General features: G+C 37.8%; 1 protein-coding gene across 6 annotated transcripts in view; it reads left to right on the top strand.

The window, feature by feature from the left end:
• LOC149774203 (uncharacterized) overlaps window positions 1–27,997 on the top strand; it is a 51,537-nt gene that overhangs the window by 10,791 nt on the left and 12,749 nt on the right. For all 6 annotated transcript variants that reach the window (XM_089945599.1, XM_089945598.1, XM_089945603.1 and 3 more), the window contains exons 2-3: window positions 23,582–23,729; window positions 24,294–24,373. In XM_089945599.1, the coding sequence (XP_089801725.1) occupies window positions 23,710–23,729; window positions 24,294–24,373 (100 nt within the window). In that variant the 5' untranslated portion in view covers window positions 23,582–23,709. The remainder of the gene's footprint in view (window positions 1–23,581; window positions 23,730–24,293; window positions 24,374–27,997) is intronic.

Genomic DNA, 27,997 nt, shown 5'->3' with positions numbered 1-27,997 from the left:
CCGAGAACTGATCAAAATACAAGTGAAACGCAAATGCAAAGTTATTCAACTGTTTTTAAATTATGCTCTGTTCCAAAGTATAAGAAGACTGATTATGAGTGGATATTACATCAGGCACAAAGGTAAACGAGGCTATTGGCCACCACCCAAGGATTCCAAAAACAGTGTATATACTTATGGATACTTTACAAGAGAACATTCGTGCTTTGCCTGTGGAGTTGAGAGAAAGAATTTACCGAGAGCTGGTCAAAATACAAGTCAGACGTAAAGAACAATCGCATCAGTTACGTCACCAGATCTTTAACCACTGGTACCTGAATGGTATAAGAGGACTGATTCGTCAGAAATTTTTTCAGTGGTCAGACCTTGTTGAACACTTTCAGTTTGTGAATGATGAACTAGACGTTCGTAATTTTGGTTACTTCGAGATTCACCTACTGCAACGTATTGAGGAAGACGGTTTAAAGGATTACCAACATTTGTTACGTGGAATCTGCTTAGCGGAAGACGAAACATCAAGACAAACTCTGACGTTTCGGTTACAGTATGTAACATTTAAATTCCCTACTGGAGGACGAACATGTCTAGTTAGAAATTACCTTTATTGCTTCCGAAACAAAGAGACTATAAAATCAGGCTACCATGCCACGGATTATGTCACATATTATTGAACAGATTCCGTGGAAGGAACTCAATGACCATATTCAAACCGTGGATCATTACCATCGTTTATTACAAGAACTGTATCCATTCAATTTGGGTCGCCAAGTGGTGTGTGTCTTAGTGACTTGTTTTCTGGGATTTAGTTTACCAGCCGATTCTTTGTGGACTCTTTACGATCAGTACTTACCACACCCCCATGGCCTTAAATGGTCACGAAAAACTCCTTTTGCTCAAAGCCTTGCGGTTTCATCTGGATACTTCTCGACCTCTACGTGTAAAAAAGATTCGTCAACTTTTAGCTACCCAAGACGTGTATGACGATGTGTGTGTAGCTTGTGACTTACACCCCCATTGGACAGATGTCCGTGCCTGGAAAGAATGGGATTTTGAGGCTTGGACCCAAGAAGTTGCCCAGTATGCACGAGAGTTTTTCAAGGAAAAAAGTTACTTTTCAACCCGTGTTAGTGACGGTGCCAGAAGAACCCGTCACCTAGGACGGGACTGTTCTGGACAGACCTGAAAGACCCTTTCGGGAGGACACTTGTGTGACCTTACCCCCTACTATAGAACTGGTCAGAACATTACCCAAAACATGTTGTACAGACACTTGTGTTTATTCCACGTTAATGGTTATCATGTGCCTTTTATCCTTGTACTTAAGCCTTTGGCTTTTATGTATTTTTGTCTTTCGTATTCATGTTTAAAACATTCAATAAACGTGTTCTGAAAAAAGTATATAAACTCTCGTCTTGTTTGTTTTCGTGTCACAAGTGACATTCCTAACACTATGGCTACCTCTGCTGTCTCTGCTCCCTCTTCCTCTACTGTCAAAGTCATCGACGAACACTTAGATCGTGCCAGTTGGGAGGCTTTGTATCTTCGCCATCCCTTTAACATGCTCATTGCCGGACCTAGCGGTTCAGGCAAAACCGAATTCGTCAAACGTTTGATCGAACATAAACATCATTTGATCGATCGACCACCTCAGCGGATCGTGTGGTGTTACAAAGAGTGGCAATCGGCGTACAGCCTCTTGCGAGAAAGTCAAGGCGATTCCATCGTGTTTGTGGAAGGCATTCCTAAAGAAGACGACGGCATCGTCTCTGACTCCCGTCAAACCCATTTGGTCATTTTTGACGACATGTTAGGAGAAGACGAAGAAGAAATTAAACTGTGGTTCACGCGCAAAGGGCATCACCGTAATGCCAGTGTCGTTTACATCACCCAAAACTTGTTTCAACAAAGTAAAGCCCATCGCACCATCAGTCTCAATGCGCATTACGTGGTCTTGTTTAAAAGCCCTCGAGATAAATCGCAAGTGCAAGTCTTAGCCAAACAGTTAGGAACGCCTTGGCTGACTCAGGCGTACGACGATGCCACTCAAACGCCACACGTCTATTTACTCGTCGACTTGAAACCTACGACCCCCGAGGATTTGCGATTTCGTACCCACTTGTTTCACCACTGGGGCCAAGACGGAGGGCCTGTCCTGTACACGTCTCCGTCCTCGACTTAATTTCACTCCACAAACAAATCTATAAAAACCTCAGACCCTTTTCGTCTGTCTCACACAGTGTGAACATGACGTCCATTCAGTCGCATCTTCCCGTCCAATTGATTCGTGCTTTGTATGGCATCAGTCGAGAAAAAAATCCACAAATACGAGCTCGTGTCTTAGAAGCTAGTCTCAAAGAAGTCTTACGATGGTTCACGGTGACGGCACGTCAAATACTCCAAGGAATCATTCAGATTCCTCATCAAACCAAACGCTTTTTTGATCGAAACAAAGTCGATTTGACCCAACTGGCCGATCCTCGCATCGACACTCAAACCAAAAAACAAATCATTTTGAAACCTGGAGGGAGCGGTACTCTAGGAGGGGTCATCATTCGCTCTCTCTTAAGATGAGATCCTAATGTCCCCAAACTTCTCTCCAAGAAAAAAGTCAAACGAAGCTCCAAGAAGAAGAAAAAGACCAGGTCCCCAAGAAGAAGAACTTCTCCAGTGGCGGGACCCTCCTCTTACCAGACACCACTCCGGAAAAAGAAAAGAAGCCCCCAGAAAAAGAAAAGTCCACAGAAGAAAACTAGTCGCAAGAGAGGCACTTCGGCCAGGACGCAACCTTACACTCGCAAACCACGACCTGCCACGACTTTGACCGCGTCTCCGGCAGCCTCACGTTCATCCACTTCTCCGTTGATGACAACAAGAACTGAAGAGTACTTGGAGACGTTGATCACACCAAGAACTTCTCCGTTGATGACCCCAAAAAGAACTTCCCCAGTGGCAGGACCCTCCAATTTAGTGGCAGTGGCTGCTGCTCACAAAGTACCTTCTCCCAAAATCAAAGTCCAAGAAAGATCGGGCATGTTACAAAGTTTACTGGATTTGTCCAAGCAAGAACTGGCTCGATTTAGTCCGTTGCGTACCCCTCCACGACGTGTCATGCCTGTCCTCAAACTGATACGACGTAAAGACAATCAGTGGCGACGCGTTCCAGTATAAAAACGGCCTGTGACCAAGTCGGGGTTATCAGTGTTTTTGGTGGTCCTGAAGACTCAAAGATGTCACCCTCCAGAAAACCCCAAGGAAAGAAAAGGAAAGGACTACCACCACGTTTAGTCAAACATGGGGACATGTTATCTGTCCTGTCCAAAGCTTCTCCACCTCTACGAAAAAAACTCATTCAATCGGCCTCCAAAGAGGTCATCGATACCGTGTGCGAATGTTGTTTGAACGTCTTGAAAGGCACGATCCCTTTGTCTAAACACCAGAAACAATGCTTAAGCAAACATCGTCACGTTCTTCGCCAAATGGTTCAAAAGAAAATTCCGATTCGTCAAAAGAAGATGTTGGTCCAACGTCGAGGCATTTTACCCCTCTTGTTAGGTCCCTTGCTGAAAGGAGTCTTGGGAACCATGTTGGGAGGACTGGTGGGAGCAAGATAAAAAGGCCCTCGGAAGTCCCAAGATCTCAGAATTGACCCCTGACAACCCCATGGAAGGACGAAAACTAGCTTTAGTGCCTTACAAACGATGAATGGAATACCATCGATGGCAAGAACAACGCACCCCGCATTTACCTCCCAATCCCCATTTGAGCGAGATGTCCCAGTTACAACACGAATTGCAGTCATTGATGGATCGCCAAGATTTGTCCGAAACAGAAAAATCGCAAAAGTACGGTCAACTCTTGCAACGACTGCAACTCTTTCACCAGAAAGCTTTAGACGAAACAGCTCTACCCACTCTGAAAGATTTTAAGACCTTGATGAAAAGTCCAGCACCATCACCAGTACCAGTACCAGTACCAGTACAAGTGACCAAGACAGAAAAAGAAGAAGAAGAAGAAAAAGAAGGGTTTCAAACTCCACCAGAAAAAGTACGCAAGTTAACAACACCACCTACCTCCAGAATTGGATGGACTAAAATGATGATGGTCACCCCTTCTTCATCACAAGAGAAAAAGAAAGTGAAGACAGAAGTGAAGACAGAAGTGAAACAAGAACCGATATCCCCCGCTCAGACATCCTCCTCTTCAACACCTATTGCCGGTCGCACACGCAAAGCATTGCAATCCAAGAAAATACCCCAAGAGAAAAAGAGTAGCATCCTCCAAGAATGGGTGTCTTATTAACACACCAACCAAGACAAAAAAAAAATGGAAAAAGTCTTAGCCAGCATTTAATACGATCCCTCGCATCCTGCAGGTTACGCAGGAGTTCAAAAATTGTATCGTGCTGCCAAAACTCGATTGAAAAGTCTCCGTTTACCTCAAGTGCAACGATGGTTACAAGAACAAGCTACCTACACTTTACACAAACCCATTCGACGCAAGTTTGCCAGAAGTCGCACCCGAGTGGAAGTCATCGATCATCAATGGCAAGCCGATTTAGCCGATGTCTCTCATTTGGCCAGCTACAATCGTGGCTACAAATATTTGTTTTGTGTCATCGACGTCTTTTCCAAATTTGCCTGGGTCGTGCCCTTGACTTCCAAATCGAGCAGCGAGTTAGTGCGAGCCTTGCAACGGGTGTTGAAACAAAGTGGTCGTCACCCTCTTCGATGACAAACGGACAAAGGTAACGAATTTATGAACCAAGCTTTCTAAAAAGGATTAAAGAAACGTGACATTCATTTTTTTACCACCGAGAATCCTGAAACCAAAGCCAGTATCGTGGAACGTTTTCAACGCACTTTGAAAGAACGCATGTGGAAATATTTTACGCATCACTACATCAACATCTTACCGCACCTGGTGCAAGCGTACAACCAATCTTACCATCGAAGCATCGGACGTGCCCCGCAAGAAGTGACTCCCGACAACGAAGTGCTGCTGTTTGAGCGCCTGTTTGGTACGTACCCGACGAGGGCTGTCCCCAAGAAAAGTGGAGAGTTGGCCGTAGGAGATTGGGTGCGCATTGGCAAAACCAAACGCACTTTCGACAAAGGTTACTTACCTAACTGGACGACCGAATTGTTTCGCGTCACTGGACGAGTGCATGGCCGTCATCCTGCCGTCTATAAATTGGAAGACATGAACGGAGACGTGCTCAAAGGAACGTTTTATTTGCCCGAGTTACAACGTGTGACCAAAAAAGAAGACGACGTGTGCGACATCGAAAGCATTCTCGAACGCAGAACCCGTAAAGTAGGCAAACGACGTGTCAAAAAAGTCAAACTACGTTGGAAAGGATATCCACCCAGTTTTGATTCTTGGATCGACGCTTCGCAAGTCATCGACTATAAAATGAAGTGACCGTCATGCCCTTTCACACAGACGCAGCTACGTCGACCACTCCTTCACCTAGTTCTTCTGTGCAAGATTTACAAAAAGCATCCCTTGTGGGTGTGGTGTGGAGAACGTGTGCCTAAAACGCAAATCGTCTTTTTCTGCCAAATCTTCGTGGTGTATTGTGTCATCGGGGCAGCCATTGCCAATTTGAGTCTGCAACAAGGAGACAAACAATTGTGGACCATTTTATTGAGCAGTTACATCGGTTACCTGCTTCCCAATCCCTCCCTGAAATTCACCTCGAACGGGAACCACGGGAACCTTGTGTCCTGTGCCAGTGCCAGTGCCAGTCACCACTCCAACAATAACAACCACAACCAGAACCCCATTTTGGGCGGAGACACGCCTCTGACGTCCAGTAACCCCTCCGACAGCCACAGAACTCTGGAATTATGAGTCACGAAAACCAATTTTACTTAACCTTACCCAGTGACAGTTCCATGGAAGTGTTTCCCAAGAACACGTTGTGCTGTTACACGGCCAAATTACCTCAGGCCATCCCCTTAGATCACGAAGCCCATTGGGAAGTGGCTTTAGTGGAAATCATTCACCCGACCCAAGTTATCAATGTCCTTCCCAATCAAAATTCTTTTAAGGTGGAAGTTCATGACGAGCAAATGCAAAAGTACTTGAATGCCAATGTCAAATATGACAATAAAACCTATAATTACAAAACACAAACGTGGACCTACAACTTGTTGATTCCCCCAGGCTATCATTTTAGTAGTCAACATTTGGTCAGCACCATAAGCTCCAGGTTTAATGTCGTGTTTCTGAAACCTTTGGAAAGTACCCAAAAAAGTGTCACCATGGAGTACCACAAAGCAGCTCATCGCTTCTTGATGAAATTTGACCGGAGTAAAATCCTGTCCATTTTATTTTGTCCTGAATTGTTTGACATGCTGGGCGGAGACATGGACATGAGAATGGCCATGCTCAAGAAAAACGAATTACCAGTCATTTACGACAACGAGTCTTTTACCAAGTTATTTCGTGCCCCGGTAGAACTGAACCAAGGACTGAATTTGATGTTCGTGTATTCCGATGTGGTGGAGTACAACGTGGTGGGACACACCTCTGTGCCGTTACTGCGTGTCATTCCTTTCAAAGTGGATTCTGCCACGAACGCTGACGAGGAAGGTGGAAACACTTATCACGTTCACCGCGAATTTGTACATCCTCACTATTTGCCGGTCAGCAAGTCGTATTTGGACACGGTCAACATTGCTATAAAAGGAGATCTGGGACAAAATATTCCATTCACCATGAAACTCCATTTTCGAAAACGGTCCTCTCACGACTCGTAAGTCATGTATCCAGTGTACCGAGGGGTTGCTCGACAGCGAGGACACGGTTTAGGAGATATGTTAAAATCGGCCTTTCGTTCGGTGGCCCCGGTGTTGAAACGGATGGTGACACGCGGATTGCACGTCTTGAAAGATGCGGCACTGACACAAGGCAAAGAATTTCTCCAAAATGTCATCATCGACAAGCAAAACCCTAAAGAAGCCTTCATGAGGGCAGGCAAAAATGTCTTGCTGCAAACGGGCAAAGACATTTTAGGTCGACGAGACACACCTATAAATGCCCTGCATGCTACCGAGTCAGGCATTCAGCAAGGACAAGGCAGAAAGAGACGACGAAGAAAACACCCTTTCGCCAGACTTCACACGTCTAAAGCGAGAAAGGCCAAGAAAAGAAGAACCGTTCGAGACTTAGACGTTTTCGATTATTGAGAAAGAGAAAAAAATGATGTACCGAGAGTCTTGCGCTTGTTCCAAGTCAGAACTGGATCTGTTTGCCATGCCCCCCACCATGATGACCATGCAAGAATCCCAGTGGGTGGAATTTCATCCCGTCTCCTCTTTGACCGATTCCGGTCCCATCGAGTTTGAAATCAAAGGACAACCCGAAGATTACATCGATCTGAATAGCAGTTACCTGTATTTGAAAGTGAAAGTGATTGAACCACCCAACGCTAACATAGACAATGATGATGTAGTAGCTCCCGTCAATAATTTCATGCATTCTTTGTTTAGCGAAGTGGACTTGTACTTGAATAACAACCTGGTCAGCAGCAGCATGGATACTTACCCTTACCGAGCGTACCTGGAAAATCTCTTGACGTACGGAAAAGAAGCCAAAAACACTCATCTGGATGCTTGCGTGGTATGGAAACCTGACAAAGCGACTAAGTTCAACAGCATTACAGTTGCTGGGGATGCTCAAAATACAACGGGATTTGTAGAACGACGAACGAAAATTCATCTAAGTCGTAGTTTACAACAGAAGGATCGTTTACATTTGGATATGTGGTTGCAAGAGAAGTATTTGCTGAACGGGATGGATATCTGCTTGAGACTGAATCTCAGCAGTGCCGCTTTCCATTTGATGGCTGCTGCTGATGCCACTTACAAAACCATCATCCAAGAAGCCCGACTTTACGTGCGTCGTGTGGAAGTGTTACCTAAAGTGGGAAACGACGTCAGTCAGACGTTGAGCAGAACCACCACCAAGTATCCGATACGACGCGTGGAAGTGAAAACGTTCACCATTCCCACTGGACAGCGATCCATGATCGAAGATCCTCTGTTCCAAGGACAGTTACCCAAACGTTTGATCCTTGGTATCGTCAAGAATTCAGCCTTCAAAGGAGCCTAGAACGAAAATCCTTTTGCGTTTCAACATTACAAAGTGTCCAAGACTGAAGTCAGTCGTGATGGCAAGACCTTGTGTACCCGACCTTTCGAGCCTAACTTTACCCAGAACAATTTACTTGAGATCGTACTTGTCCCTGTACGAAGCTACCGGTCAGTTAGGAACCAACACCAGTCACGGCATTACGTACGAGGATTACGCAGGAGGCTATGCTTTGTGGGCTTTCGATTTCACTCCAGACCAAGGCAGCGACGAGGGACATTTCCACCCTATAAAAATCTGGCCAGATTCGTGTGGAAATTCAGTTTAGTACAAATCTACTAGAGACGGTGAACGTCCTCCTGTATGCAGAATTTGACAATACCATATAAATCAACAGTTTGAGAGAAGTCATTCTAGATTATTAGAAGCCATGGAAGACTGTTATCCCTCTTTACAAGATGGAGAAACTTTGGACATGGAATGTGAGGAGACCATGGAAAAGAAGAAGTGATCATGATGAAGTCGAGATGGCCAGAACAAGAAGCCCATTTAGTCTCCTGTTTTGCCAAACACTTTTCGAAAAAATGACGGAATTGATCAAGAAAAATTGCTATGGATGTCAAAACGATCATCCCAGTCAAATTCAACACGATAAATGCCTGATGCTGAGTCAAGAAGAAAAATTGGACGAGTATCTGGACGAAGCTTGGAGTCTCATCTCGGATCGGACGAAGACGTGTGGCATCAGTGGTATAAAGAGTTGCGTGAACATTCTTGTCCACCATTAACCACTCAAGAGATCGATCGTATCGAAGCTCTCCTGAATCAAAGTGAGGAGACGAAACGAAGAAACGGTTATTTGTCAGACATTTTCAAGGAAAAAGTCAGGATCGAATTGATGACTTATTATTACCTGTGAAGAAGAAGAAAAAACCACACACAAATGGATACCTGGGAACTTTATTACCTTTTGAACCACAGTTCGTACACGGCTTCTTGGAATCCTGTCGTCTGTGCTAAAGATGAACTCCCTCATTGCAAACCTCAAGACCATCTAGCTTATGTCATCAACACGGACGACAGTCATTTCCCAGGAACCCACTGGGTAGCCGTTTGCTTTCCTCAAGAAGGATGTGTGGAATATTTCGATTCGTATGGATTGCCCCCTTTGGAAGACGATATCATCGACTTTATGAGAAGAAATGCTCAAACCACCCGATTCAATAATGTGAAATTACAAGGCACAGATCCCTTGGTGTGTGGACAGTACTGTGTGTATTTTCTGCATCATCGCAGCCTGGGTTATTCCTTAGAACATTTAGTGACTCATTTTGATCCTGGTTCTTCTTCAAGAAACGATGTGAAAGCAGATCGATGGTTTTGTGACCATTATGCTTATCTTTTGTCTCAAGCTAGGAAACGTAGTGTCCATCAATGGCCTAATGACTTCCACCAGTGGAAATCACAATTTCATTCACAACGTTGTCAGCCCTGTTTAAAGTAGAGTATGAATTAAAAAAGAAAATGTTTGTGATTTGAAAAAAATGTTTGATGTTATAGTGTTGGATTATTGTTTAAAAAATGTTAGAGTTGTTGGTTAGTGTTAAGTAATTTTTAATAAAAAATGTTATGTTTTGAAATATTGACTTTGTCGTTTGTTTGGCTATAAGAATGTTTGATTGATGCTCTTTGACTTCTTACTATCCCTCTCATGACACTCATTGAACGTTGCGGCTCGAAAACCGTGGAGGGATGTTTTCCTTCACGTCCGCGCTTTGACTTTAAGAACCGGAGAGAGTTTCCAGTCTAACCATCCATTGTCGACTCATCCTCCTACGAAGATGTGCTCCAAACTAGCTAAGCTAAACGAAGCCTACGTGAATCTGCATAGGGTCAGACACAGTCTGATACCAAAAGCTGAAGAGACAGAGAATGTGAGAATGTTAAAAGTCACTGAAGACCTGATAGAAGAGCTCTTCAGAGAAGAAGTGAACAGGGAGAAAGAAGAATGGACAGAGAAGTACAGACTTCAGAGACAGCAGCAACAGCAACAACAACAGCAGCAGCAGCAGCAGCAGCAGCAGCAACCTGAACCTGACAGAGGCTTTGTCGATTGTCGTATCGACACCAAAGAGTTCTTCTACTCTTTCCGAAGAAGCAGACCTATCGTCAGAAAGTCTATCCTCAGAGGACGTCGCATTCTTAGAAACTAAAAGATTGCCATAGCAAACAAAAAAAAAACAAACCCAGCCCTTTTCAGGGCTACCCCAATACTCTAGAAAATAAATAACAATCGATTTGCCAATGTGTGTAGGTAGAGTAGTGAAAATATAAACACTGACTCTTTTTTATAGTGTGAGTGTATGTGTTTGTGTATAGGATTGTGTGTTTGTAAGTGCTCACGTACGTTGGTGTGGATAGTAGATTAAGATCATGTCTTTTTTTTTTTTTGCTGTTAGACGTGTGGGGAGAGTAGATTTGGGGGTTTGATTGGATTGCTTTGCGTATGTGAATAGTATATTGAAGTGATTAATGAAAATTTTTTAGAATAGTAATGGGTAGTATACAAAAGTGAGTGAGTGTTTCTTTTAGGTCCGCGCGTTGTTTGGTCATGATCTAGGTAAGATCAATTTTATGTTTTTAAGGGGATGTTTTCCATCACGTCCGCGCTTTTGCTATAAATTGAAACTCGCTGGGCAGTCTAGCTACCCTGTTCATTCGTTGACAAAACAATGAATACCAGAATTGTGAAACTGCTAGAACTCCAGATGCACCTGGAATATTCCAGGCGCATACTAAATGAACTGGCCGCGGAGGCCATTGTCGAAGAGGCAAGGATGAAAGAGGAGGAGGAGGAACGAAGAAAAAAAGAAGAGGAGGAGAGAAGAAACAACGAAGAGGAGAGAGGAAATTTCAGAATCCCAGAGACAGAAAATTGGGATTCTGAAGCCACTTATCCCGCCTCTGCACTCCCAAGAAGAAAGGTGAAAGGAGACTGGGGAAGGTGCCATCATTAGATAGGTGCATCTGGAGTTCAGAAAAAAACACAACAAACAGCCCTTTTCAGGGCTACCCAATACTCTAGAAAAGAAATAACAATCAATTTGCCAATGTGTGTAGGTAGAGTAGTGTGAATATAAACACTGACTCTTTTTTTGTGTGAGGGTATGTGTTTATGTGTTTGTGTTTGTAAGCGCTCACGTATGTTTGTGTGAATAGCAGATTATGGGTTTGTTTACTGTTTCTTAGCGTATGTGGAGAGTATAGTTTGGGTTTTGTAAACGCTCACGTACGATTGTGTGGATAGTAGATTATGGATTTAGTTTTAATGATTTGCGTGTGTAAATAGTAGATTTGGGGTTTGTTTATTGATGGTTCACGTATATGGATAGTAGATCATATGAAATGAGAAAAGTAGGGGATGTTTTCCTTCACGTCCGCGCGTTGTTTGGTCATGATCTAGGTAAGATCAATTTTATGTCTTAGGGGGATGTTTTCCATCACGTCCGCGCTTTTCGTATAAGAACCCACAGTATTCGTCGTTCAAACCATTCTACAGAGAAGATGGCTTCAAACCACCTGGATAAAATGCAAACATTGCAAGACGTCCTGGACAATTTGGGCATAATGGAACAAATGCTAGTGAGACTAAATGAAGACCACTATTCTTATAGTCCCCATCGAGTAAAGATGGAGATTAATAACTTAAGAAAAGTAAAGGACATGATAAGTGGTGTGATGAAAGAAATAAAGGAGGAGAAGGAGGATGAAGAGGAAAGGATAAGGATAAGAGCATGGAATGAAAAAAATGAAAAAGAAGAAGAAAATGAGAAGAGGAAGAAAGAAGAGGAGGAGAAGAAGAAAGAAGAGACAAAAAAAGGAAGAAAAGAAGAGAAAGAGTGAAGGAGAGAAAATAAGAAGTTGGTGGAGAAAAAGAAGAAATTAGAAGCAGAAGAAACCCAAAGGCCCTTTTCAGGGCCACTCATAGGTCTCGAAAAGAGAATGACTTTCGATTGCCTACCCCTTTTTTATTTTTATTTTTATTTTTAAAAAAAAATAAAATAAATCCCATGTTCAATTTCCCTTGACGCTATACAGTCCCACCCTATTTAAATTCCTTTGTCGCTAAACAGTCCCACGATTTTTCTCCATGTTAATTTCCCATTGTCGCCAGACTGTCCCACGATTTTTCTCCATGTTAATTTCCTTTGTCGCTCAACAGTCCCACGATTTTTCTCCATGTTAATTTCCATTGTCGCCAGATTGTCCCACGATTTTTCTCCATGTTAATTTTCCATTGTCGCCAGATTGTCCGGGGGGGGGGGTCTGTAATGCTAATTCCCATTGTCGCTAGGGTATCCCCCTTAACTACTAATGTGGGTATGTGAGAAAGCTTGCCAGTAGCTTCTCGTGGGTCAGTGGTTCTTTCCGGGGTTTTCCCAGGTTCTTCCTCCACCATTAATACTGGCCGCCATGTATAGCCTATCTTGTGCTGAAAAATGGCGTTAAACCCTACAACAACAACAACAACCTACCTACCTACCTGCCTACGTACGTACGTACGTACGTACGTACCTACCTACTTACATATACATACATACATACACAAAAACAGATAAACAAAACAGGATATTAGTTAGTCCCTCCGGAAGACTGCGCAATGAAAAAAAACATACGGAGAAATTGCGTAATGAGTTAAAAGATAATACGGAGAAATTGAAAGTAGGGGCATGAATGTCTGATTAAACGTTTTCCTATTATATGTAGGGTATGGCGCCGTGCAAAATATGTTTGAAACAGGCATAATATAACAATCTAACAAGCAACGGGTTAAAGGAAATAGTGTTTATGCGTCCAAATATTATGATCTTTTCTCCAGATGTATCTTCTGCGAACGAGAAACATTCCAAGTATTCTCATCCACGTTCATTGATCTAACATCCTTCATTATTCATGTATCTCACATTCCGTCTTTTAGCACAACTTTAGCACAATATTTAAAGGTACAATATTTTAACCCCCACTTTAGCTTTTTTGGTGCAATTTTCACAAAATCACGAATTGACACAGCCTGTTAAACAGGCCAGGTCCCCTTAGACTGTGTTGCCATCATAATCTAACAATTAACAACTAGAATAAATATTCCATTTTGCGTTATAAATATGTACTTTTTGTGCCTATTTTATTTTTTTCGATCATGAAATAAAACGTTCATGCATCATCAATGATGAAAATAATACAAACAAATGGTTCACGATATTTCTGAGGAGAAAAATCCCCCCAAAATGACCTAAGAAAGAATAAATAATTATTCAAAACCAAATGACTGATGAAGGCGACTTCACCGGCATAGGTTAATAAATATGTATTTGTATACTATTTGTGATGGGGACTCGATGTTGCGAAGATATTTCTCAAATCGAGTAATTGGTAAACGTTCTAGGAATAGACGTCATAATTAATTAACAGTATTTACGAGACTTTATGTTAGCATGGATTATTTCGTAAAATCGACCATCCCTAATGTCTTAGCATACAAAAATTTGTTGATATTTTTTAGTAATTTGAAATAGGACAAACACTTTGTGTTAGATGTTTAGACCGTGTGTCGTGGTTCATGAAGTGAAATACTAATACTATGGCAAAACGCACTTGACAATGATGTTGATCAGGCAATTATTCCCTTAGCTCACACATTTTGGGTCAGGCTTTAAATTGGGTCAATTTTGCTCCTGGAATGGATCGAGCAAGTGATATTGATCACAGTGATCCTTTGTTTACTGTGCATTTTTGTTATTCTAATCAGGGTAACACATAAAAATCAATAGTCGTCGAACAGGAACAACATCATGAAATCTGTTTGATTGTTTCAGATGGTTATTAGCAAAAATGAAGCCACACAAGCGCATGTTTGCTATTTATTTTTTAAAATGGGGTCCTTATGAAAATTATAGACCACCTGAGGTACCCACTAGTGATAAGTGGTCAGCGAGGTGTGAAATTGTTGCTCTTAAACAGGATATTATAAGTTCAGTCAACGAAACTCCTTTGGCTGGTCATTTATGTGTCAGTACGACTTATCACACGATCTTGAATCATTGCTATTGACCTAAAATTAAACGTAATGTTTCTAAATACTCTAGATCTTGTCACAATTGTCAAATGGTAAGAAAAACTAACCAGAACATATATTATGCATTTGTCAGATGGTAAGAAAAACCAGCCAGAAAATGCATCATGCATTTGAGGAACCATTTACAACCAAGTTAAATATATCACAGATATACAAGGGAAATGGCTTTTCAGCCTGGCGATAGGGTTCTGACTCTCATGCCCATGCATCAAAGTCCTCTTGAAGCTGAGTAGTGTGATCATTATAACGTTAGAAGGAAATGAAATGACTTAAATTACATCATTAATATTCCTGATTAATGCAATTAATTTAGTTGTACCTGTCCCACACAACGAGGATTTAGACGATTGAACGAAACCGGGCTGTAGTAACTTTGGTGAAACCAATCTTCGGAATTCAAAAATATAGAATGATCTGGACTAGAATGTTTCACAGAAGGGATGCGTGAACTAAAACATATATTAGCTGAATACGAGCACTGGTTTCGAGATGTTTCAATACGAACAGAAGAACTCTACAATGACGTTGGAATTGTAGATCCTGCACTTGTGAAACAACATATATACAGGATGCATCGTCTCAAATAGGAAGGTGTGAAAAAATGCATTATTTGCTGGAGAATCATTTTATAGAACCAATTAAAAGTGATTTGAGTTCACCATGTATTTTTATACCGAAGCCAGATAATACTTTCCGCAAGTCCAAAGACTATTGAAAAGAGAACGGATTGACCAAAACAGATTTATTTCCTTTGCCATGAATCAATGACTGTATTGACAAAATTAGGAATTCAAACTATGTCACCAAGTGTAACCTTTTGAAAGGGTTTTGGCAAATTTCACTCATGGAAAGAAAATTTCGACATTCGTAGCTCCAGATGGCCCTTACTGATATACAGTGATGCCGGTTGGAATAAATGGAAGCTCTGTACTTTAAATGAGCATAATTTCACCTGAACAATATAACTGTGACACTTATATATATGATGTCATCATCTACATTGACTCCTGGAAAGATCACTTGGAAACAGTTTCCGAAATTGTTTGATAGTCTCGTTAATGCAAATTTGACAATAAATTCAGGCATAGGTGATTTTTGCCGTATATGTGTAACATTCTCAGAAAATATCGAAAGACAAGGTCAAGATAAACATATAAAAGTTAGGCCAACGTTGTCTCTGAATGCCCTGTGCTTATCAACCAGAATCGGACGATGCTAATTGTGGATGTGGATATATATTATCAGAGATTTCGTCTCCAATGTTTCCATAATTGCTGAACCACTGCAAACAGACCAAGAAAACCAAGTTTATACGGTTTAAAAAATATCACGAGGCTTTGAAAAATTAAAGGTCATTCTTAAGAGAGAACCAGTTCTTTTAGCTTCAAGTTTCAGTCGATTATTTACAATGCCTGCTGATGCTAATGCTAATGGAGTCGATGGAGTATTGATTCAATAAAGGCACAACTGGTGTAAATGATCCAGCATACTACTTTTCTAAAAAGATATGCAAGGTCCTGAGAAATCATTCCACAATCGAGAAGGAATGTTTGTCTTTGATATTGGCTTTGGTGTACTTTGGAGTGTCTATTTTTGTTCAGCTCCTTTTCCAATTATTGTATTTAGTAATCACATCATCCTTACTTTCATTAGCAAGACGATAAACATAAGCCAGAGTTTTTTAAGGTGAAATTTGATAATGCATGAATACAATATTGACACCAGACTGAAACGCAGATGCAATTTCACGTGAATAGAAGTATTATATTGCTTCATTTATATTTGTATGTCATTCATAATGTTTCATCTTATGCTATTTTAATCACATGTGGGTTTGAGTAATACTTGAAACCAGTCTTTATCGTATGCATCTTTCTTTTCCGTTGTGGGGAGAGTTGGTTATTATGTATATTTAATTGGCATTGTGTTGGTTTTTCTCCATCATTGAATGTTCTTTATGTCTGTATTTTGTACTTGACTTTTGTCCAAATCTAGTTAATTGCGTACCTGACGAGTGATAACGTTTTTGTAAGCAATATAGTACAAAGCTAATATTTCTCTCTCAGTATAGCTTGAATATTCAGATCATTATTAAATATGTTCACTTCAATTTGCGTTAAAGATAGTATTAATTCAGACCTTTGAACCATCAAGAATGGAAATTTCCCATAAAGTTGACACAGCATTTCCAGAATTAGTTGCGACCAAATTCACGTAGATGAGAATGTAATTATGTTTACCTAATATTTATTCATTTCCGAAGTAGAATAGGTCTTAATTTTGTATTCACTTGTTAGTTTTGGTGTATTTAGTTTTACAAATTATTATTCACTAGAATTACAAGCTGCTCAATGAGATTATTGGACTAAAACATTAGTTTGGTGTTAAGAGTTTAGAGTCTTAAAAAAGTAACAGAAAAGGCAACAAACTTTGTAAAATTCAAAAAATAATTTTTTCCAGAATACAAAATGAAAATTAGAAAACAAAACTTAACGGTATTGCGAATTGAATTGAATTCAAAATAATCCAAGAATTACAGACACAAGTCGACAAATTTTAAGTCCTCAATTTTTGTGTGTAGAAGTGCAGAGTAAATCCAAACACTGAAGGCGATGATGTGTCTGTGGTAGCTTATTAAGTGTTGAGGTGTCAACAGTCTTTTGTTGAATCACAGTAATATAATTTCAGGTTTGAATTCACTATATATTCCGATAAATGTCTCTCTCTAAGAAATATCTCAGAGCAATTTTGCATTTCCTGATAAAATAATCTCTTGCATTTTATAATTTGAAGAGATAGAATTTAACCCCCAAAATAAACGGCCACTATTTATAATATAATATGATTGTCCTAGATGTTTAAAGCACGGATGCAAAATCCTCGCATTAATGATTTAATAGTTCTCTTTTTGATCTCAGGTCAAAATTAACATTTTCTAAATAAAACTATTACCCACTGGACGATAAACCTTTTTGAATGATCATGATGTTTACAGAATAAAAACCATAACCTGGATTATATAAAATACAGCAAGGACATTCCAAAACATAGACATAGACCCAAATAAATATATTCACTTCTATTAATAATAATATTGGTTTTAAATCAATACACATGGAAAAAAAATTGAATTATTTTTAGTTGTTTGCACAAATAAAATTCACAATTCAATTCTGATCAAGGAGAAATGAATTCAGTTTCGGAAAAGGTCAAGCCCAACATACAATGTTAAAATACAATCGCATGTAATGGAGTCAAACAAATATTACAAAAGCTAAATAACGAGCAATGCAAAAGAAACATACATAACACTTCCCCTCATAAATGAAAAGAAAGATTTACTTAATAAAGCTTTGTTATTACTATTGTCAAATATACTTGGGATTCAAAACTTACAAAAGATAAAATCTTATGAATGACACAAAATAAACATTAAACAATATATTTCCATGCACGTGAAAATGAATGTTATTAAATTGTATTTTCCCTTTATGTGCCAAATGTCAATACTGTATTCCAATAACACCAAACTCGACCTTAATTATCTCTAATATTTGGTTTTTTTTGTCTTGTCGATGTTAGTAGGGGTTTATGATCACAAAACTCAATAATCGGAGGAGCTGAACTAATATGGACTTCAGAAGTATTGCAATGCCAATAGCAGAGCCAACACTTTCTTGTTGATTGTGCAATAATTTGTCTAATGCTTTATTATTTTCTTACAAAAGGTAGCACACTGGATGATCTGAACCATTATTGTCTTTTTGAATTAATACTACACCAACCCAACATCATTTGCTTCTACAGACATTTTAAATTATTGACTGAATTGTTGTTCTGCAAGAACTGGTTCGCTCTTTAGTATGACCTTTAACTTATCAAAAACCTTCTGACAGTTTTCAGACAAATGGAATTTGGATTTCTTGCTCAAACAATTTGCTGTAAGTTCAGCAAATATTAAAAAATTTGAACAAAATTTCTAATAGTATCCAACCATCTCCCAAAATTGCATCAGTTGCTTTTTGCCTGATAGCCACATGGAATTCAGAGACAGTCTTGGCCTCATCATCTATAGGTTTAACCTTCCCATGTCCCACAATATGTCTTATAAATGTAGCACAAGCACGGCGAATCTCACTTTCAGATAAATTGGTTGTCAAATTTGCACCACGTATAGTCTGTCAAATAATTTCATAATTGTCGCTAAGTGATATTTCCAGGTGCTGTTGTAGATGATGACAATATCGACGTAAGCATCATAATTATCTAGACCATATGTAATCATATTAATCAAACATTGAAATGTAATAGGTGAACCCTTCATCCCAAATGGTAACACGTTTTATTGATAAAGTCCTTCTTGAGTCACGAATGCCGAAATTTCCTTCCCCTTCCAACAGTGGAATTTGGCAAAATCCTTTCAGAAGGTCAAATATGGTGATATACTTTGCGTTTTAAATTGTATCAAAGCAGTCATCCATTCTTGGTAATGGAAATGAATCTGATTTAGTCACACTGTTCACCTTTCTATAATCAGTGTACATGTGGAACGTAATATCTGGTTTCAAAAAAGTATACATTGTGAACTCAAATCAGGTTTGCTCGGTTATATGAAATAATTATCCAAGAAATACTGAATTTCCTTTATAAAACACTCCCGTTTGAGAAGGTTCATGATGTACGGGTATTATTTCACAGGTGTGTAATTTACACTTTCATCGTCATGGGAGATATTATTTATTCTTGGAGAAACATCTGGAGATAAGTACTCATATTCAAATAATAACTGTTTTACTTCATTCTTTTCTTGTTGTTGGAAATGTAAAAATGTATGTTCCAGATTAGTCATAATCTCTGAATTCCGAAGATTTGTTACTCCAAAGTCAATAGAGTCCGATTGCATTCCATCGATTAAATCCTCAGTGTGTTGGACAGGTACAGCTAAGAACATTGCATGATTAATCTGGCTATCTCTATCCACATACTCCTTAAAGATATTTATATAGCAAAGTTGATTCTGTGTTCGCCTCCCAGGGGTATTTGTGATATAATTAAATCATTTACTATCTTTTCAACTGTGTAAGGACCATAATACATAGCCTGAAGAGATTTTGTGGCATGGCCAAGAGTGCCAGAACTCTATCACCAGCCCGAATTTCTGTTTCCTTTGCATTTGTATCATAGTTTAATTTAATTTTGTGACAGAGTAGAGTGCAGCTTAGTTCTTGTAACCTCACAATCCATTGACAACTTATACTTAAAATTGGAAACGTAATCTAGAAGATTAATTTCTATATCTTCATTAGAGTGAAGTTTATATTTAACAGCGTCAATGGTCTACGCACAGTATGCCCAAAAACTAGTTCAAAGTGACTGATTCTTTAAGATTCTATAACTGATTCCAAAGCAGCAAACAATAGTAAACCAACGCCTTTGTCCCGTCTTTTCCGTATCAAAACATTAAAACAGTATGACCGAATCATATTTTGCAAAGTTTGACGAAATCTTTCTAAAGCCTCATTACTCTCAGAGTGATAGGCAGAAGAAATGAATTGTTAAATACCTAATTTGTACATAACGTGCTGAAAAAATCTAGACATAAAATTTGACTCTTGATCAGGTTGGACAGATTTGGGAAGGCCAAACTGAGTAACACACTTCATCAAAGCTTTTACCTTTGTTTTAGTTTTAATATTATTTAAAGGAATTGCCTCTAACAATCTTGTTGACTGACACATTATGGTCAACAAGTATATGTTGCCTGACTTGGACTTTGGTAGGGGGCCGACGCAATCTGCCATTAATTTGCTGAATCGTTAGGCAAATTTAGGAATGCGTTGCAAATGAGACTTAGATATCTTCAGATTTCATTTTTCTATCACTTGAATAGTGTGACAAGGTCTGCAGTATTTCCAAACATCACCTTTAATTTTTAGCCAATAAAAGTAGTTCAAGACCTTCTAATGAGTGTTATTGATCAATAAATGACTGGCGAAAGGAGCTTCATAGGGGGAAACAAAGAATTCCGTCAGTACGATTTTGGAACTACACTATATTTCACTTATCACCCGTCACCTGCAGGTACCACAGGTGGTCTCCATTGTCTCATGAGAAACCTATTTTAACAAAGTAACGACTAGGTACTCCTGTGGATTCAGTTGCACTAATGGCTCTCTAAAACAAACAGGAGATCGTCGCCCTAATTAAAATAAGGACAATGAGTAGTTAAAAGAAGATTTATGTAATCAATGCCTTCTGATCAGTCCAAACGAGAAGCAAAATGATCTTATCAAACGCCAGACCAATAGACGTGTCAGCTAAAGGAATACTTAAGAGCTTTTTTGCCATAGCTCTAGTAACTGTACAAGCTGGGTATAAATCGGGGATTTCCTTTTCAATAGGATCAGCTTTCTGATCCAAATGAGGCTTGTCAGTTACAAGTCGTTTAGCCACAACCTTATATCCACGTCAATTCCTTGACAGAAAGGAATGCACTCAACGGTTCCTACTGTCACGGGTCCTGCTACTAAGTTTGAATAAAGTTACACAATGGAGAGGAATATTAACAACGCCGCACTCTACTCTCCGAATAAAAACGCTCTCATTACAATAAGACTTCTCAGAATAGGCAATGTACCTGATAATAAAAGACTCTGAGAAGCTCCTGTATCCCTTAATTTTGTAATAGGGATAAGGTTAGCCGAATCACCCATGGGTGATATAAAACCCGTCGACATGAATGGTTCATAATTCTCCATAACAAAATCAGATTTGGGTGTGATCGAGCTAACAAATGAATTGTTTTCGATACATGACCGTGACCTAATTTTAGAAATAAGGGCATTTTGAATAGATCTGATTTGATTATGTTGCTTTTTCAAACTGTAACAATAGATACAGGTAGGAAAAGATAAGGACGTTTGATCAATCTTATCAGAAACATGATTTCTAAAAGTTGTGCCAGATGAGGCGTGGAAAGGCTCATTTTAGGCTGAAACATTTTTTTTACAAGAGGACTGCTGAGTGAAATACTGACATGCAAACGAAACTTTGAGATAAGGTATACTCGTCAGCAGTACGAGCAGCATTTGATAAAGTTTCGACCTTATGCTCGTCGAGATAAGTTTTAACGTCACTACGGACACAGTTCTTTAACTCTTCAACTAATATGAGTTGTCTAAGATTTTTGAAATCTTTATTAAACTTTTTAGAAGGGCACAATTTATCAAATTGTCGTGCTTTTTCCCATGCAAATTCGACATAAGTCTACTCAGTTGGTTTTCTAGAATTCCTACGAACTTGTCAATATGCCTCACGTACCAACTCATAACTATTAAATATATATTCCTTGACCACATCATTATCAGCAATCTGCTGCAGTAGCAGTAAAACGCAAATGTCACGAGCTTTGCAAGTAAGTATACAAAGTAATTATAAAGTTTTGTTTTCTCTTGGTCACTTCAAAATTGCTGCGATTTCCTCAAAGAAAACAAACTATTATCTATTTCTTTTTCCGGAAAAGGAGATGCTAAATTGATATTTCTGAAAACATCAAAAGTGTGGGAGAGGTTTCCACTCGCCAGCTGTATTATTTTTAATCTAATTTGAAATTCAATAGTGTTCTTTTCTAATTGCATTTACAATAGCCTATCTTCTTTTTTTCTGCTATTGTCTTTCTCTCTGTACTGTCTCTTTCTCAAATTGCATTTTTCGTTCATCTTTCTCTTTCTCAAACTGCATTTCTCTAACTTTCCTCTCTCTTTGCATTTGCATTTTTATCATTTATATATGAAACTGAACCTGTCTTATGTTTAATTCCAACTATTTTAGCTGTACTTTCAGTTTCAAAATTTTCCAGCCATTCATGGATAGGATTCAAAACAAAGTTCTCTGCTTTAAATAATATTGTAAAAGCATGCTGGTTTCACTAAATATTTCTAAACTGTGGCATAATAACTGAGATTTTGAGAATTATAAAACACGTTCACTTTAAATTTCCAAAAAATGTTTTCTGAAATATTTTAGAGAAATTCGCATCCGGGCTTAGTACCCAATTTTCTGTTATGAGTTTAATGTCTAAAAAGAAGAAACAAAGAAGAGTGAAAGGCAACAAACTTTGTAAAATTCAACAAATAATTTATTTGTCTAGAATACAAAGTAAAATTAGACTAAGTCCCAAAATAGTCCAAACATTACAGACACAAGTACAGGTAATCTCAAGTCCTGAATACAATCCAGCAAACGTCCAGAATAAACCCCCAAACGAAAGGCGATGACGTGTATGTGGCAGCTTATTAAGTACTGATGTGTCAGCAGTCTTTTGCTGAATCAAAGTAAAATATTTCCAATTTTAATTAACTATATATTACATAGAATGTCTCTATCTAAGATTTTTTCGGAGCACATTTGCATTTCCAGAGAAAATAATCGTATGAATTCAGTAATTTGAAGAAAAAAATATTCAGCCCCCAAATATCTCCACTCAACATAAAATACAATTTGATTGTGCAACGACTTAAAGAACGAATGAAATATTCCTCTCAGCTGCAAGATTATACACTACTCTACTTGATCTCAGCTCACAATTAGCAAATGCTCAAAAATCCCATTACCTAATGGAAAATAACCCTCTAAGATGACATAATATTTACAAAATATAAACCATAATCTGGATAATATTCATAAAATTCCGAAACATATACCCAAATAAACACATTGACTTCTTCTATTTATAATGATCCTGATATTAAGATCATACACAGAATGAAAAATTTAACTATGTATTAGTTGTTTACACAGAATAACATAATAACCGTCAATCAGGTCAAGCAGAAATGAGTTCAATTTTGGACAAGTTCAAGTCCAACATACAGTGTTACATTACAGTAGCATGTAATGAAATATAAATTAAATTATATATGATCACAACCACACACACACATATATATACATTTATGTATGTTTATATATATATGTATATATATATATACATATATATATATATATATATATATATATATATATATATATATATATATATATATATATATATATATATATATATGTTTATGTATATATATATATATATATAAACTCTTGATTTGATTGATTTAGGTAGAAAATATTTTGTTTTAAATGCAGTTGGTATTAGATTTTGATATATACGGTTCTGTCAAGCAGATGAGGAACAAACTGGTTCTTTAATACATCACCAAAACAATGTTTATACCTGTTTAAAACCATGCATTCAGTGGGGGCGAAACCGTATTGTTCGTGTATTTATTTGTCTTATGAGGACGTACAGTTTGGAGGAAGAACATATCATATACTATTGCAAGTTTAATTCCACAGGACACAAGAAACCTCTTTGGATAAAATTTATTGAAGTAATGGAAGAGAGCAGAATCTGAATCAACTGCATTTGACTTTAATTGGATTGAAGATACTCGCCCTCGGATTTCTAAATTTACTGTAACAAAATGACATCAGAGACATACAGGTTTGTCTTGTTTTGAATGTTGAATAACATTAGATGGAGTGTGGTATAGCAATTGTTAATATGTAGTTTTAGAGGTCAAATATTCAGAATATTAATTCAAGTATGACAAGGAAACAAGCTTTATTTTATAAGATATTTGGTTATGATAACACTTTGCTAACTTTTGTGTTGCTAATCACGTGTAACGAAACAGCAAATCAAGAAAGAACTTCGTTAAAGTTAAAGGTATTCTACTTTCCCTTTATCCTCTTAATCTTTGCATTTGTAGACTATATAGTTTTTGGAACAAATATTACGGCTAGCACAAACAAAAGTTAAACGTTCCATTAATATGTGCGCTTCTTTTCAAATCAAGGCTGCTATGTGAATTTTTGTACAAATATGCACTTAAGGAAAAACTTCATACACGTACCGACTTTTAGAACAACACCAAAAAAAATTCAAAAATAAAAAAAAATTCTAGAATTGTCTCTTTTATACAGATGTGACTCTATTTTAAGATTAAATGTTACACACAGATTAATTATTTGCCTGATAACAGCACTATCTCCGTTTTTGTTTCAGAAATAAGCTGTGGAATTTGAATTTTACTTTCTGTTTTATCGTGGTTCTTGCCTTGAGTTTTGGAACCGATCTGACGGAGGGTAAGATTATTGTCTGTGTCTTTTGGCATATAAGCAGATCAGAGTTTCTAACGAAACAATATAAAAATGACAGAGACGCTAATGCGACAATGTGAGAAATTTATAGAAAATGATATACGAGATTTGCAGGTATTTTGGTATCTTGAAGAAACATATATGTGTGTGAGTGGGGGTTGTGTGAGTGTTTGCGTGTGATTTGGATTTTTAACGTATCACTACGATGTCTGCAATGTGGAAGGTTATAATGATGTCTAGCATCGGAACAGCATGCAGCAGACACTTATCTTCATGTCCCACCCAGTCCAATTATTGTGACACAAGACCGACCACTCCTAACAATAACCTCTTATTGCTGAACGCCTAGTGAGGCAGCGATGAAAAATGTCAGTAAGATAGTAAATATGAGTAAAATGTTTAAATTTACATTTGAAATTACATTTTGAAGAAAAAAATATCGTATATAATTAATATGGGCATGGAAGGGTATATTGTGTGATAACTCATAAATGCTAACCTTGTATTATTTAACAATATAAATTTTCGCCAATCATGGAAAAAGAAAAGGCTCAGCATAAGCCAGTTTATTCGCCGCTGGCAATACATATATTGTTTCAGAATGTACACTGAGCTTCGCCACTTATTAGAAGAGTACTTATCACCTTTGTTTGCTCTTCTGCAAATTTCTCGTTTTACAATGACATATTAAAACATTTATTTCTTAATACAAGTGACTAGTATCTATTGAAAAATGAACAGTTAATCTTGTTGACAGTATATATACTGTTTGATGAGCATATCTTCATATAGTACACATGAACCTATAATATGCCATTCATTGTTTCTATCTGTTATCAGGACTGAATGCACTGTTGACTAGTGTACTAGTCATATTTTGACTTTATCAGAATCCTAATATAGTGTAATAGTAAAGTATACTTATATATATATATATATATATATATATATATATATATATATATATATATATATATATATATATATATATATATATTATTGCACATAGTTTGCACTTACAAATTCATGTAAAGTTATGACTCATCGCACCCAGTACACCCGACAACAAGTTTGACGTTATATATATTTCGTTGCTACAAAAATTACCTTTGCAGAGAACAATTTCAATTTATTAATATAATCATACATGTCTCGTCTTTGTGAAGATGAACTTACCTATAACCTTAAAGGAAGATAACATGGTGGATATGATGTGCAGAATAAACTGTACATATGTGTAGCTGGACCTCTAAATCTGTGGAGTTTTCATATACCTTTTGGTTTCGTTCTGTTCGGTTACTTAAAGACCATAAGGTCTCGTAATATAAAATTGGGAGCACTCACTTACGAATGTCGTTAAATATGTAAAAGATGATAGAATTTCTTTTGATAGTTACGTTCACTTCGTACTTGAATTTCACTTGTAATTTAATTTCACATATTTATGAAATTTTTAATGGCAGAACAAGCTTTCACAGTCAATGTCATCTAAAGTGGTGAAGTTTATTTAAAATCTCACCCAGGAAGGGCTAGAGTGACTTTTTCGGAATCGAAGTCCTTTTTAACCATACAAGAGATATAAAATTTTGGTAACCCTGCACCTGGTCCTCATATAACGTTTACAGAATTATACAAAAAAGACCCGGTGGAATAATTATTAAACATTCATCAGCGTACGAATTAAACAATTCAAATGCAGAGGAAAGAGAGCGAAATACAAACTCAGTGATGGGAAAAGAAGAGGGGGAGGCAGAGAGAAGTAGAGTGTGCGAGAGAGAGAGAGAGAGAGAGAGAGAGAGAGAGAGAGCAAGTTAGAAAGAGAAAAAAAGAGAGAGAGAGAGAGAGTAAAGAGACATACAAATCAAGAGAAAGGAACGGGAAATACAATTTAGATTGAAATAATTGGAATTGGCAGAGTGAACTTATTCTTCCCTTTTGCACACAAGTTCACGTAGTGATATAATCAGAAATATTAGGCTAGTACTCACTTTTAAAGAAAAAGAAGCAGATCAATAGTTTTCTCATTTTGAGCAAATTGCTGAAAAACTGAAATTGCAAAAAGACCGTTAGACTGTATTTATACAAAGCGTGCTCATTGGCAGATGAGTGAAGTCTACACTTCTCAGTTTGTAAAACAAAATGCCTATCACGATTTGGTTAAGAAATATATCTTAAAGGATTATTAGTTGGTACCTGAGGCATAACTACGAAAGCATGCGAATTGTAGAAGATCAACTGAACAGACCCATATTGAATTTGTAAGTGGCAATAACTATTTTACAGCTAAGAAGGTTGATCAAGATTGCAAGACAGCTCGTATTAGCTGAAGTGTTAAAGAATTGCATCCACAGTGACATTAACAACGTCCTCGATGAATTAAAGGTGGAAACGTAAGAAAGTGCTGCCCGTTCAGCCGATGAATATTCCTATACTCACAACATTTATTTCTCAATAAGTCTTCCTCTCGGCTGCTGTTTGGTTACAAACACCATCTCAATTTCATATGAGTACTTCAAAACCGCAAGCCAGCACAACTTTAGTATTCAAATAGCTGATAAGTATGATCAGAAATCTGTATATTTAAAATACATAATTCCTCTTGTATTGTGTCAAATGTCAACCACACAGCTGTGAACTCTGATCCCAAATGTACTCCACCATACAGATCTTAAACAAGAATGAATTAACTGTGTATCATATCCATATTTTAGCGCATTTTCACTTGATTTATAATGTACAAATATGTGACGGTTTTAAAAGGAGAAACCTTTATTAACCGTAAACAAGACTGACCTTGACGTAAACATGTTGTTAACAACTTAAAATCATGAACAAAATTTAGCTATGTAAACATGTTACAAATTACAACCATGAACAAAACTAAGTGCAAAATATAAATCAAATATAAATAACAAATAATATATTTAAAGACAGCGAAGTGACAGTTTTAAATAATCTGCAAGTTGTTTATATAAATAGTTTTGGGATCACAAGATGTTATGATCCTAAATGAGAGAGAAGCTGTATTAATTTATTTAAATAAGTCATTTAGTCGCACAATTATTATTAGTGTAGCTTCGATACTCGATAATCGTCAAATATATGTTTCCGTCACTCTTTACGATCATTTTAAATCCTTTCTTCGAGCATGTTTATAATCAATCTATTCACTGGTTATATGTAAGATGCATTCAATGCCTTGTGTTTGTCATTGTCGTTTTATGTCTCGTTAGCTATACGTCTTACAGAGTCGCAAAAATGAAGTAGGCGGATGCTTTTGAATGGACGTCAGTATTCCCGCATGCTCATGTTTCTGATTGAAAAGATCAGGAATAATATTTCCGTCCTAATTTGCTCGGCAATACATTTTTTATCTGATTTAAATGTGTCAGTAGCAAAGTCAGTTCAGGCAGAACAATGCCAGCTTCTCCAAAGTCCCAATTTAAAAGAAGGCAAAATTACTCACAAAGGTAAAAAGAGTGCCTATTTTTGTATTTCCTCAGAAAATGGAACAAATTACACATATTTAGCTGCTCATAAAGGTGCGAAACATTTAATGAGTTATTCGTTTGAATGACTTTGACAAGACATTGATTCTGGAATAAAGAC

The sequence above is a fragment of the Sinohyriopsis cumingii genome, unplaced genomic scaffold (genome assembly GCF_028554795.1).
Source record: "Sinohyriopsis cumingii isolate HCF-2022 unplaced genomic scaffold, ASM2855479v2 utg000379l, whole genome shotgun sequence".
In the NCBI taxonomy this organism is placed as follows: domain Eukaryota; kingdom Metazoa; phylum Mollusca; class Bivalvia; order Unionida; family Unionidae; genus Sinohyriopsis; species Sinohyriopsis cumingii.
This window is presented reverse-complemented; position numbering and strand designations above follow the sequence as displayed.